Here is a 15094-nt window from a genome sequence, read left to right as displayed (position 1 = left end):
GGCAAGGGAGGAGATTGCAGGGGCTCTGACACTAATTTTCAGAACCTCTCTGGCCACAGGGGATGTACCAGAGGACTGGAGAACAGCTAACGTAGTACCATTATTCAAGAAGGGTAGCAGGGATAAACCAGGGAATTACAGGCCAGTGAGTCTAACATCTGTGGTGGGGAAATTATTGGAAAAAATTCTGAGGGACAAAATTAATCTCCACTTGGAGAGGCAAGGATTAATCGGGGATAGTCAGCATGGCTTTGTCAAGGGTAAATCATGTCTAACAAATCTGATCGAATTTTTCGAGGGGGTGACTAGTGGGGTGGATGAGGGAAATGCTGTGGATGTGGTGTACATGGACTTCAGTAAAGCTTTTGACAAAGTCCCGCATAGGAGACTGGTCAAGAAGGTAAGAGCCCATGGGATCCAGGGTGCCTTGGCGCGTTGGATCCTAAACTGGCTGAGTGGCAGGAGGCAGAGGGTGATGGTCGAAGGTTGCTTTCGTGACTGGAAGCCTGTGTCCAGTGGGGTACCTCAGGGATCGGTGCTGGGTCCCTTATTGTTTGTGATCTACATAAATGATTTGGATGAAAATGTAAAAGGTATGATCAGTAAGTTCGCAGATGACACGAAAATTGGTGGGGTGGTAAATTGCGAGGAGGAAAGCCTCCGGCTACAGGACGATATAAACGGGTTGGTCAGATGGGCGGAAAAGTGGCAAATGGAATTTAACCCTGAAAAGTGCGAGGTGATGCATTTTGGACGGACAAATAAGGCAAGGGAATACACAATGAGTGGTAGGACCCTAGGAAGTACAGAGGGTCAGAGGGACCTTGGTGTACATGTACATAGATCCCTGAAGGCAGCGGAGCAGGTAGATAAGGTGGTTAAAAAGGCATATGGGATACTTGCCTTCATTAGCCGAGGCATAGAATATAAGAGCAGGGAGGTTATGATGGAGCTGTACAAAACGCTGGTGAGGCCACAGCTGGAGTACTGTGTGCAGTTCTGGTCGCCTCACTATAGGGAGGATGTGATTGCTTTGGAGAGGGTGCAGAGAAGATTCACCAGGATGTTACCTGGGATGGAGCGCCTCAGCTATGAAGAGAGGCTGGACAGGCTGGAGTTGTTTTCCTTGGAGCAGAGAAGGCTGAGGGGGGACCTGATTGAGGTGTACAAAATAATGAGGGGCATAGATAGGGTAGATAAAGAGGAACTTTTCCCCTTAGTGGGGGGGTCAATAACAAGGGGGCATAGATTCAGGGAAAGGGGCAGGAGATTTAGAGGGGATTTGAGGAGAAACTTTTTCACCCAGAGGGTGGTTGGAATGTGGAACTCAATGCCTGAAAGGGTGGTGGAGGCAGGAACCCTCACAACATTCAAGAAGCATTTGGATGAGCACTTGAAATGCCATTGCATACAAGGCTATGGACCAAATGCTGGAAAATGGGATTAGACTGGACAGGGATGGATGGGCGGCGCAGACACGATGGGCCGAAGGGCCTCTTTCTGTGCTGTAAAACTCTATGACTCTATGACTCTAATAGAATATGCGATCAATGTCTGGCTGGCGAGGTTGAAGCAGAAATGCATTTCCTCCTAAAATGCGAAAAATTCAACACATCAAGAAACATATTATTCAACAAGCTAAGCCAAACAACCCCAGATTTCAAGGAATTGGATGATCTGTCAAAATTGAGATTAGTCCTAGGAGAAGGAGACAGACCATACCTTGGGGCCAAATATGTAACAACATGTCACAACCTGAGGACTGTTTAAAATTAAGACTGTTTAAAATTAATATTGAACGTACCAAATGAAGTACAAAGACTGTTTAAAATTAATATTGTTTAAAAGTAATATTGTATGTACCCAACAAATGTCAAATCGATTGACACCTACAGAATGTTGGAAAACTGTACCTTTTTGCTATGTAAGCTTTGGCAATATGGTTCTCTGTAAACTTTCATGCCAATAAAGCATTTGAATTGAATTGAATTGAATTGAGTGAGAGAGAGGGGGCCAGGGAGCGAGAGAGAGAGAGAGAGGGCCAGGGAGCGAGAGAGAGTGAGTGAGGGAGAGAGAGGGGGCCAGGGAGCCAGAGGGAGAGCGAGAAAGCCAGAGAGAGAGAGCGAGAGAGAGAAATAGGTTTTCTTCCAAAACACCGCACCGCCGACCATATCTATACCCTTCACACCCTCATTGGAAAACATATACACCAAACAAAAAATGGGAAAATATTCGCCTGTTTCATCGACTTCAAGAAAGCCTTTGACTCTATATGGCACGAAGGGCTCTATTATAAACTGCTTCAGTGTGGAATAGGGGGCAAAGTCTATGACCTTATTAAATCAATGTATCTGAAAAACAAATGCGGGGTCAAAATTGGAGACAAACGCACCGATTTCTTCACCCAGAGAAGAGGCGTCCGGCAGGGCTGCAATTTGAGCCCGACCCTGTTCAACATATACATAAATGAATTAGCAGACATGCTGGAGCAAAGCGAGTCACCAGGTCTCCGTCTCCTGGATGGAGAAGTGAAATCCCTGTTCTATGCGGACGACCTGGTTCTGCTGTCTCCCACAGAACAGGGATTACAGCAACAACTAGACCTACTCGACAAATACTGCCAAAATTGGGCTCTAACAGTAAATCTAAAGAAAACCAACATCATGATTTTTCAAAAAAGGCCCAGATGTCAGGAAAACAAATACCAGTTTACCCTCAGTGATACCACTATAGGACACACTATGAGCTACACCTACCTTGGTCTAACTATTACAGCATCAGGGAGCTTCAGCATAGCAGTGAATGCACTAAAAGAAAAAGCCCGAAGAGCCCTATATGCAATAAAAAGAAAATTCTACAACATCCAAATCCCAATCAAAATCTGGCTCAAAATATTTGACAGCATAATCCTGCCCATTGCACTGTACGGTAGTGAAGTATGGGGCCCGCTAAATCACCAAAGCTACACTAAATGGGAAAAACACACAATAGAAGCCCTACGTGCAGAATTCTGCCGAAGCATCCTTCGCACCCAAAGAAAAACGCCAACAAATGCATGCAGAGCCGAACTAGGCAGATACCCACTGATAATAAACATCCAAAAACGAGCACTAAACTTCCTAAATCACCTCAAATCTAGCTCCCCAGACACCCTTCATTTCAAAGCCTTTCAGACCCAAGAGCTAAACCCAGAAAAGAGTCCCCTGAGTCAGCTGCTACTGAAACTAAGTACTCAGCCGGACCCTGACCAGCCCCAGACCAACACAGCCGTCCAAACACCAATCCGAGTGAACCAAATCATTAAACAATGCAAAGAAACCTACCTGGAACATTGGAACAAAATAACCGAAAGCCAAAGCAGATTAGAATGTTACCGGGCCCTAAAAAGAGAATATAAACTGGCAGACTACCTCACGACCATCAGAGACACAAAACAGAGACAGACCCTCACCAGGTACAGACTAAGCGACCACCAACTGGAAATTGAAAAAGGCAGATACAAGAAATCCTGGCAGCCTAGAGAGAATAGAATATGCGATCAATGTCTGGCCGGCGAGGTTGAAACAGAAATGCATTTCCTCCTAAAATGCGAAAAATTCAACACATCAAGAAACATATTATTCAACAAGCTAAGCCAAACAACCCCAGATTTCAAGGAATTGGATGACCTGTCAAAATTGAGATTAGTCCTGGGAGAAGGAGACAGACCATACCTTGGGGCCAAATATGTAACAACATGTCACAACCTGAGGACTGTTTAAAATTAAGACTGTTTAAAATTAATATTGAACGTACCAAATGAAGTAGAAAGACTGTTTAAAATTAATATTGTTTAAAAGTAATATTGTATGTACCCAACAAATGTCAAATCGATTGACACCTACAGAATGTTGGAAAACTGTACCTTTTTGCTATGTAAGCTTTGGCAATATGGTTCTCTGTAAACTTTCATGCCAATAAAGCATTTGAATTGGAATTGGAATTGGAGAGCCAGAGAGAGACAGAGAGCGAGCCAGAGAGAGACAGAGAGACAGAGAGAGAGCCAGAGAGAGAGAAACTGAGAGAGCCAGAGAGAGGGAGAGGGAGCCAGAGAGAGGGAGAGAGAGCCAGAGACAGGGACAGAGAGAGGGACGAGAGAGAGAGAAAGCCAGGAAGAGGGAGAGAGCCATGGAGCAAGAGAAAGAGCCAGGTAGATGGAAAGAGAGAGGGAGAGAGCCATGGAGCGAGAGACAGAGAGAGACAGAGAGAGAGAGCAAAAGCCAGGAAGAGGGAGAGAGCCATGGAGCGAGAAAAAGAGCCAGACAGAGAGAGGGAGAGACAGGGCGAGAGAGACAGAGAGAGAGAGACAGACAAAGAGAGAGAGACAGGGACAGAGAGAGAGAGGCAGAGAGAGAGAGAGAGAGGCAGAGAGAGAGAGAGAGAGAGGCAGAGAGAGAGAGAGAGAGGCAGAGAGAGAGAGAGACAGGGACAGAGAGAGAGAGGGAGAGAGAGAGAGTGCGAGCCAGAGACACAGAGGCAGAGACAGAGAGGCAGAGAGAGAGAGAGAGGGAGACAGAGAGAATACCTGACCACGGTAAAAGATAGCAAATTGAGAAAAACCTTGACAATGTAGACTTAGTGAACATAGCCTGGTGATCGAAAAAGGTAGACACAGGCAGACCCGGCTACCAAGAGAGGACAGGATATGCTCTCACTGCAGTCAGGGAGTGGTGGAGACAGAGATGCACTTCCTCACAGCTTGTGGAAAATATCAGGCCATAAGGGAGAATTTCTACCCAAAATTCACAAAAATATGCCCTGAATTCAGAAATTTGAATGACGACCAAAAACTCCCATACCTACCAGGGGAAGAGAGAAATTGTGTAACCTTAGCGGCACACTATGTTACAGCTTGCCATAAACAGAGGGACAACCACTAAATCTAAGAAAAGAAGAAATACAAATTATACGAATCTATATTTATACACTCAGGGATATATCTGTTTATACACTGTATGGATAGATCTGCGTTTATGTGTTCAACCATAAATGTTTTTCGATGCTTTGGCAACATAAGATGTACCTTGTCATGCCAATAAAGCGATTTGAATTGAATTGAATTGAATTGAATTGAAAATTGAGAGGGGGAGACAGAGAGAGAGGGAGGGAGAGAGACAGTGTTACCGACTCACCCGGTACAGCAACAGGGCTCTGGTGAAGCCGGAACGGACCAGCAGTTCCATGTGCCGCCAGCGCTGCACCCTGCGGAGGGCGGGCAGTGAGAGCAGCTTGTCCACCGAGACCCGCTGCCTGAAATCGGGCTCAAGCATGGCCCGCAGCACCTCCAGCAACCCGGGAGACAGGCCTGGGGGAGGAGAGCAGAGAGGAGGGGAGGTCATACACTCAGCTAGGGTTACCAGAGTCCGACACCTCCTCACCCAGCCGACCCCCGAACGCAACACCTCCCTCCCATCCGAACCCAACCCCTCGCCCCCATCCGACCCACTCACCCGACCCCTCGCCCCATCCGACCCACTCACCCAACCCATCGCCCCCATCCGACCCACTCCTCGCCCCCATCCGAACCCCAAACCCAACCTAGAAACCCCCCACCCGAACCCCGAACCCAACCCCTCGCCCCCCATCCGACCCACTCCTCGCCCCCATCCGACCCACTCCTCGCCCCCATCCGAACCACTCACCCAACCCCTCGCCCCCATCCGAACCCCGAACCCAACACCTCGCCCCATCCGAACCCCGAACCCAACCCCTCGCCCCCATCCGACCCCCTCGACCCCATCCGAACCCAGAACCCAACCCCTCGCCCCCATCCGACCCACTCACCCAACCCCTCGCCCCCATCCGAACCACTCACCCAACCCCTCGCCCCCATCCGAACCCCGAACCCAACCCCTCGCCCCCATCCGACCCCCTCGACCCCATCCGAACCCCGAACCCAACCCCTCGCCCCCATCCGACCCCCTCGAACCCATCCGAACCCCAAACCCAACCCCTCGCCCCCATCCGAACCCAGAACCCAACCCCTCGCCCCCATCCGACCCACTCACCCAACCCCTCGCCCCCATCCGAACCACTCACCCAACCCCTCGCCCCCATCCGAACCCCGAACCCAACCCCTCGCCCCCATCCGACCCCCTCGACCCCATCCGAACCCCAAACCCAACCCCTCGCCCCCATCCGAACCCAGAACCCAACCCCTCGCCCCCATCCGACCCACTCACCCAACCCCTCGCCCCCATCCGAACCACTCACCCAACCCCTCGCCCCCATCCGAACCCCGAACCCAACCCCTCGCCCCCATCCGACCCCCTCGACCCCATCCGAACCCCAAACCCAACCCCTCGCCCCAATCCGAACCCAGAACCCAACCCCTCGCCCCCATCCGACACACTCACCCAACCCCTCGCCCCGATCCGACCCACTCACCCAACCACTCGCCCCCATCCGACCCCCGAACCCAACCCCTCGCCCCCATCTGACACCCTCACCAACCCCTCGCCCCCATCTGACCCACTCACCCAACCCCTCACCCCCATCCGAACCCCCGAACCCAACATCTCGCCCCCAGCCGAACCCCGAACCCCAACCCCTCGCCACCATCCGACCCACTCACCCAACCCCTCGCCCCCATCCAACCCCCGAACCCAACCCCTCGCCCCCATCCGAACCCCGAACCCAACCCCTCGCCCCCATCCGAACCCCAAACCCCAACCCCTCGCCCCCATCCGAACCCCCGAACCCAACCCCTCGCCCCCAGCCGAACCCCGAACCCCAACCCCTCGCCCCCATCCGACCCGCTCGCCCAACCCCTCGCCCCCATCTGACCCACTCACCCAACCCCTCGCCCCCATCCGAACCCCGAACCCAACCCCTCGCCCCCATCCGACCCACTCACCCAACCCCTCGCCACCATCCGACCCACTCACCCAACCCCTCGCCCCCATCCGACCCCCGAACCCAACCCCTCGCCCCATCTGACCCCCGAACCCAACCCCTCGCCCCCATCCGAACCACTCACCCAACCCCTCGCCCCCATCCGAACCCCGAACCCAACCCCTCGCCCCCACCCGACCCGCTCACCCAACCCCTCGCCCGCATCTGACCCCCGAACGCAACCCCTCGCCCCCATCCGAACCCCGAACCCAACCCCTCGCCACCATCTGACCCCCGAACCCAACCCCTCGCCCCCATCCGACCCCCGAACCCAACCCCTCGCCCCCATCCGAACCCCGAACCCAACCCCTCGCCACCATCCGAACCCCGAACCCAACCCCTCGCCCCCACCCGACCCGCTCACCCAACCCCTCGCCCGCATCTGACCCCCGAACGCAACCCCTCGCCCCCATCCGAACCCCGAACCCAACCCCTCGCCACCATCCGAACCCCGAACCCAACCCCTCGCCCCCACCCGACCCGCTCACCCAACCCCTCGCCCGCATCTGACCCCCGAACGCAACCCCTCGCCCCCATCCGAACCCCGAACCCAACCCCTCGCCACCATCTGACCCCCGAACCCAACCCCTCGCCCCCATCCGACCCCCGAACCCAACCCCTCGCCCCCACCCGACCCGCTCACCCAACCGCTCGCCCCCATCCGACCCCCGAACCCAACCCCACGCACCCATCCGACCCCCGAACCCAACCCCTCGCCCCCACCCGAACCCCGAACCCAACCCCTCGCCCCCATCCGAACCACTCACCCAACCCCTCGCACCCATCCGAACCCCGAACCCAACCCCTCACCCCCATCCGAACCCCGAACCCAACCCCTCGCCACCATCCGAACCCCGAACCCAACCCCTCGCCCCCATCCGAACCCCGAACCCAACCCCTCGCCACCATCCGACCCACTCACCCACCCCTCACCCCCATCCGACCCCCGAAAACCCCTCGCCCACACCCGAACCCCGAACCCAACCCCTCGCCACCATCCGAACCCGAACCCAACCCCTCGCCCCCATCTGAACCCCGAACCCAACCCCTCGCCCCCATCTGAACCCCGAACCCAACCCCTCGCCCCCATCTGAACCCCGAACCCAACCCCTCGCCCCCATCTGAACCCCGAACCCAACCCCTCGCCCCCATCTGAACCCCGAACCCAACCCCTCGCCCCCATCTGAACCCCGAACCCAACCCCTCGCCCCCATCTGAACCCCGAACCCAACCCCTCGCCCCCATCTGAACCCCGAACCCAACACCTCGCCCCCATCCGACCCACTCGCCCAACCCCTCGCTCCCATCCGACCCACTCACCCAACCCCTCGCCCCCATCCGAACCCCGAACCCAACCCCTCGCCCCCATCTGACCCACTCACCCAACCCCTCGCCCCCATCCGACCCACTCACCCAACCCCTCGCCCCCATCCGAACCCCGAACCCAACCCCTCGCCCCCATCCGACCCCCGAACCCAACCCCTCGCCCCCATCCGACCCACTCACCCAACCCCTCGCCCCCATCCGAACCCCAGAACCCAACCCCTCGCCCCCATCCGACCCCCGAACCCCAACCCCTCGCCACCATCCGACCCACTCACCCAACCCCTCGCCCCCATCCGAACCCCGAACCCAACCCCTCGCCCCCATCCGACCCACTCACCCAACCCCTCGCCCCCGCCCAACCCCCGAACCCAACCCCTCGCCACCATCTGACCCCCGAACCCAACCCCTCGCCCCCATCCGACCCCCGAACCCAACACCTCACCCCCATCCGACCCCCGAAAACCCCTCGCCCCCATCCGACCCTCTCACCCACCCCTCGCCCCCATCCGAACCCCGAAACCAAGCCCTCGCCCCCATCCGAACCCCGAACCCAACCCCTCGCCCCCATCCGACCCACTAACCCAACCCCTCGCCCCCATCTGACCCCCGAACCCAACCCCTCGCCCCCATCCGACCCCCGATCCCAACCCCTCACCCCCATCCGACCCCCGAACCCAACCCCTCGCCCCCATCCGACCCCCAAACCCAAACCCTCGCCCCCATCCGAACCCCGATCCCAACCCCTCGCCCCCATCTGACCCACTCACCCAACCCCTCGCCCCCATCCGAACCCAGACCCCAACCCCTTTCCCCCATCCGACCCACTCGCCCAACCCCTCGCCCCCATCCGAACCCCGAACCTAACCCCTCGCCCCCATCTGACCCACTCACCCAACCGCTCACCCCCATCCGAACCCCGAACCCAACCCCTCGCCCCCATCTGACCCACTCACCCAACCCCCTCGCCCCCATCTGACCCACTCACCCAACCCCTCGCCACCATCCGACCCCCGAACCCAAGCCCTCGCCCCCATCCGACCCACTCGCCCAACCCCTCGCCCCCATCCGAACCACTCACCCAAACCCTCGCCACCATCCGACCCCCGAACCCAAGCCCTCGCCCCCATCCGAATCACTCACCCAACCCCTCGCCCGCATCCGACCCACTCACCCAACCCCTCGCCCCCATCCGACCCCCGAACCCAACCCCTCGCCCCCATCCGAACCCCGAACCCAACCCCTCGCCCCCACCCGAACCCCGAACCCAACCCCTCGCCGCACCCGAACCCCGAACCCAACCCCTCGCCCCCATCCGACCCACTCACCCAACCCCTCTCCCCCATCCGACCCACTCACCCAACCCCTCGCCCCCATCCGAACCCCTCGCCCCCATCCGAACCCCAAACCGAACCCCTCGCCCCCATCCGAACCCCGAACCCAACCCCTCGCCCCCATCCGACCCACTCACCCACCCCTCGCCCCCATCCGAACCCCAAACCCAACCTCTCGCCCCCATCCGAACCCCGAACCCAACAACTCGCCCCATCCGACCCATTCACCCAACCCCTCGCCCCCATCCGAACCCCGAACCCAACCCCTCGCCCCCATCCGAACCCCGAACCCAACCACTCGCCCCCATCCGACCCCCTCGCCCCCATCCGAACCCCAAACCCAACCCCTCACCCCCCACCCGAACCCCGAACCCACCCCCTCGCCCCCATCTGACCCACTCACCCAACCCCTCGCCCCCATCTGACCCACTCACCCAACCCCTCGCCCCCATCTGACCCACTCACCCAAACCCTCGCCCCCATCCGAACCCCGAACCCAACCCCTCGCCCCCATCCGACCCACTCACCCACCCCTCGCCCCCATCCGACCCCCGAACCCAACCCCTCGCCCCCACCCGACCCGCTCACCCAACCCCTCGCCCCCACCCGACCCCAACACCTCGCCCCCACCCGACCCACTCACCCAACCCCTGGCCCCCATCCGAACACCGAACCCTACCCCTCGCCCCCATCCGACCCACTCACCCAAGCCCTCGCCCCCATCCGAACCCCGAACCCAAGCCCTCGCCCCCATCCGACCCACTCACCCAACCCCTCACCCCCCCATCCGACCCACTCGCCCAACCCCTCGCCCCCATCCGACCCACTCACCCAACCCCTCGCCCCCATCCAAACCCCGAACCCAACCCCTCGCCCCCATCCGACCCCCTCGCCCCCAGCCGAACCCCGAACCCAACCCCTCGCCCCCATCCGACCCACTCACCCAACCCCTCGGCCCCACCCGAACCCCAAACCCAACCCCTCGCCCCCATCCGACCCACTCACCCAACCCCTCACCCCATCCGACCCACTCACCCAACCCCTCGCCCCCATCCGACCCACTCACCCAACCCCTCGCCCCATCCGACCCACTCACCCAACCCCTCGCCCCCATCTGAACCCCGAACCCAACCCCTCGCCCCCATCCGAACCCCGAACCCAACCCCTCGCCCCCATCCAAACCACTCACCCAACCCCTCCCCCCCCCATCCGACCCACTCGCCCAACCCCTCGCCCCCATCCGACCCACTCACCCAACCCCTCGCCCCCATCCAAACCCCGAACCCAACCCCTCGCCCCCATCCGACCCCCTCGCCCCCAGCCGAACCCCGAACCCAACCCCTCGCCCCCATCCGACCCACTCACCCAACCCCTCGGCCCCACCCGAACCCCAAACCCAACCCCTCGCCCCCATCCGACCCACTCACCCAACCCCTCACCCCATCCGACCCACTCACCCAACCCCTCGCCCCCATCCGACCCACTCACCCAACCCCTCGCCCCATCCGACCCACTCACCCAACCCCTCGCCCCCATCTGAACCCCGAACCCAACCCCTCGCCCCCATCCGAACCACGAACCCAACCTCTCGCCCCCATCCGACCCACTCACCCAACCCCTCGCCCCCATCCGACCCCCGAACCCAACCCCTCGCCACCATCTGACCCCCGAACCCAACCCCTCGCCCCCATCCGAACCCCGAACCCAACCCCTCGCCCCCATCCGAACCCCGAACCCAACCCCTCGCCCCCATCCGACCCACTCACCCAACCCCTCGCCCCCATCTGAACCCCGAACCCAACCCCTCGCCCCCATCCGAACCCCGAACCCAAGCCCTCGCCCCCATCCGACCCACTCGCCCAACCCCTCACCCCCCCATCCGACCCACTCGCCCAACCCCTCGCCCCCATCCGACCCACTCACCCAACCCCTCGCCCCCATCCAAACCCCGAACCCAACCCCTCGCCCCCATCCGACCCCCTCGCCCCCAGCCGAACCCCGAACCCAACCCCTCGCCCCCATCCGACCCACTCACCCAACCCCTCGGCCCCACCCGAACCCCAAACCCAACCCCTCGCCCCCATCCGACCCACTCACCCAACCCCTCACCCCATCCGACCCACTCACCCAACCCCTCGCCCCCATCCGACCCACTCACCCAACCCCTCGCCCCATCCGACCCACTCACCCAACCCCTCGCCCCCATCTGAACCCCGAACCCAACCCCTCGCCCCCATCCGAACCACGAACCCAACCTCTCGCCCCCATCCGACCCACTCACCCAACCCCTCGCCCCCATCCGACCCCCGAACCCAACCCCTCGCCACCATCTGACCCCCGAACCCAACCCCTCGCCCCCATCCGAACCCCGAACCCAACCCCTCGCCCCCATCCGAACCCCGAACCCAACCCCTCGCCCCCATCCGACCCACTCACCCAACCCCTCTCCCCCATCCGACCCACTTACCCAACCCCTTGCCCCCATCCGAACTCCAAACCCAACCCCTCGCCCCCATCCGACCCACTCACCCAACCCCTCGCCCCCATCTGAACCCCGAACCCAACCCCTCGCCCCCATCCGAACCCCTCGCCCCCATCCGAACCCCAAACCGAACCCCTCGCCCCCATCCGAACCCCGAACCCAACCCCTCGCCCCCATCCGACCCACTCACCCACCCCTCGCCCCCATCCGAACCCCAAACCCAACCTCTCGCCCCCATCCGAACCCCGAACCCAACCACTCGCCCCCATCCGACCCACTCACCCAACCCCTCGCCCCCATCCGAACCCCGAACCCAACCCCTCGCCCCCATCCGACCCCCGAACCCCCATCCGAACCCCAAACCCAACCCTTCGCCCCCCCACCCGAACCCCAAACCCAACCCCTCACCCCCCACCCGAACCCCAAACCCACCCCCTCGCCCCCATCTGACCCACTCACCCAACTCCTCGCCCCCATCCGACCCACTCACCCAACCCCTCGCCCCCATCCGAACCACTCACCCAACCCCTCGCCCCCATCCGAACCCCCGAACCCACCCCCTCGCCCCCATCCGACCCGCTCGCCCAACCCCTCGCCCCCATCTGACCCACTCACCCAACCCCTCGCCCCCATCCGAACCCAGAACCCAACCCCTCGCCCCCATCCGACCCGCTCGCCCAACCCCTCGCCCCCATCTGACCCACTCACCCAACCCCTCGCCCCCATCCAAACCCCGAACCCAACCCCTCGCCCCCATCCGACCCACTCACCCAACCCCTCGCCCCCATCCGAACCCCTGAACCCAACCCCTCGCCCCCATCCGAACCCAGAACCCAACCCCTCTCCCCCATCCGACCCACTCACCCAACCCCTCGCCCCCATCCGACGCACTCACCCAACCCCTCGCCCCCATCCGACCCACTCACCCAACCCCTCGCCCCCATCCGAACCCCGAACCCAACCCCTCGCCCCCATCCGAACCCCGAACCCCAACCCCTCGCCCCCATCCGACCCACTCACCCAACCCCTCGCCCCCATCCGACCCTTTCACCCAACCCCTTGCCCCCATCCGAACCCCGAACCCAACCCCTCGCCCCCATCCGACCCTTTCACCCAACCCCTTGCCCCCATCCGACCCCCGAACCCAACCCCACGCCACCATCTGACCCCCGAACCCAACCCCTCGCCCCCATCCGAACCCCGAACCCAACCCCTCGCCCCCATCCGAACCACGAACCCAACCCCTCGCCCCCACCCGACCCCCGAACCCAACCCCTCGCCACCATCTGACCCCCGAACCCAACCCCTCGCCCCCATCCGAACCCCGAACCCAACACCTCGCCCCCACCCGACCCCCGAACCCAACCCCTCGCCCCCCATCCGAACCCCGAACCCAACCCCTCGCGACCATCCGACCCACTCGCCCAACCCCTCGCCCCCATCCGAACCCCGAACCCAACCCCTCGCCCCCATCCGACCCCCTCGCCCCCATCCGAACCCCGAACCCAACCCCTCGCCCCCATCCGAACCCCGAACCCAACCCCTCGCCCCCATCCGAACCCGGAACCCAACCCCTCGCCCCCATCCGACCCCCGAACCCAACCCCTCGCCCCCATCCGAACCCCGAACCCCACCCCTCGCCACCATCCGCACCCCGAACCCAACCCCTCGCCCCCACCCGACCCCCGAACCCAACCGCTCGCCCCCCCATCCGAACCCCGAACCCAACCCCTCGCCCCCATCCGACCCACTCGCCCAACCCCTCGCCCCCATCCGACCCACTCACCCAACCCCTCGCCCCCATCCGAACCCCAAACCCAACCCCTCGCCCCCATCCCACCCACTCAGCCAACCCCTCGCCCCCATCTGAACCCCGAACCCAACCCCTCGCCCCCATCCGACCCACTCACCCAACCCCTCGCCCCCATCTGACCCACTCACCCAACCCCTCGCCCCCATCCGAACCCAGAACCCAACCCCTCGCCCCTATCCGACCCGCTCGCCCAACCCCTCGCCCCCATCTGACCCACTCACACAACCCCTCGCCCCCATCCGAACCCCGAACCCAACCCCTCGCCCCCATCCGACCCACTCACCTACCCCTCGCCCCCATCCGACCCACTCGCCCAACCCCTCGCCCCCATCCGAACCCCGAACCCAACCCCTCGCCCCCATCCGACCCCCCGAACCCAACCCCTCGCCCCCATCCGACCCCCCGAACCCAACCCCTCGCCCCCATCCAAACCCCGAACCCAACCCCTCGCCACCATCTGACCCCCGAACCCAACCCCTCGCCCCCATCCGACCCACTCACCCAACCCCTCGCCCCCATCCGACCCACTCACCCAACCCCTCGCCCCCATCCGACCCACTCACCCAACCCCTCGCCCCCATCCAACCCACTCACCCAACCCCTCGCCCTCATCCGACCCCCGAACCCAACCCCTCGCCCCCATCCGACCCCCGAACCCAACCCCTCGCCCCCATCCGAACCCCGAACCCAACCCCTCGCCCCCATCCGAACCACTCACCCAACCCCTCGCACCCATCCGAACCCAACACCTCGCCCCCACCCGACCCCCGAACCCAACCCCTCGCCCCCCCATCCGAACCCCGAACCCCACACCTCGCGCCCATCCGACCCACTCGCCCAACCCCTCGCCCCCATCCGACCCACTCACCCAACCCCTCGCCCCCATCCGAACCCCGAACCCAACCCCTCGCCCCCATCCGAACCCCTCGCCCCCATCCGAACCCCGAACCCAACCCCTCGCCCCCATCCGACCCCGAACCCAACCCCTCGCCCCCATCCGACCCACTCACCCAACCCCTCGCCCCCATCCGCACCCCGAACCCAACCCCTCGCCCCCATCCGACCCCCGAACCCAACCCCTCGCCCCCATCCGACCCACTCACCCAAACCCCTAGCACCCATCCGAACCCCGAACCCAACCCCTCGCCTCCTTCCGACCCCCTCACCCAACCCCTCCCATCCTCCCGGCCAAACCTCTCGCCCTTGACC

The 15094-nt window shown here is 61.6% G+C and overlaps 1 protein-coding gene across 1 annotated transcript in view; it reads right to left on the bottom strand.

Moving 5' to 3' along the window:
• pkmyt1 (protein kinase, membrane associated tyrosine/threonine 1) overlaps nt 1-15094 on the bottom strand; it is a 95321-nt gene that overhangs the window by 50825 nt on the left and 29402 nt on the right. Inside the window, exon 5 of the mRNA XM_085974629.1 lies at nt 5172-5344. Coding sequence (XP_085830755.1) covers nt 5172-5344 — 173 coding nt within the window. The remainder of the gene's footprint in view (nt 1-5171; nt 5345-15094) is intronic.

Source organism: Somniosus microcephalus, unplaced genomic scaffold, assembly GCF_052327205.1.
Source record: "Somniosus microcephalus isolate GS21.2 unplaced genomic scaffold, FLI_Smic_1.0 unresolved_chr1, whole genome shotgun sequence".
In the NCBI taxonomy this organism is placed as follows: domain Eukaryota; kingdom Metazoa; phylum Chordata; class Chondrichthyes; order Squaliformes; family Somniosidae; genus Somniosus; species Somniosus microcephalus.
Note: the sequence above shows the minus strand (reverse complement) of the source record. Positions and strands in the feature narration are given on the sequence as shown.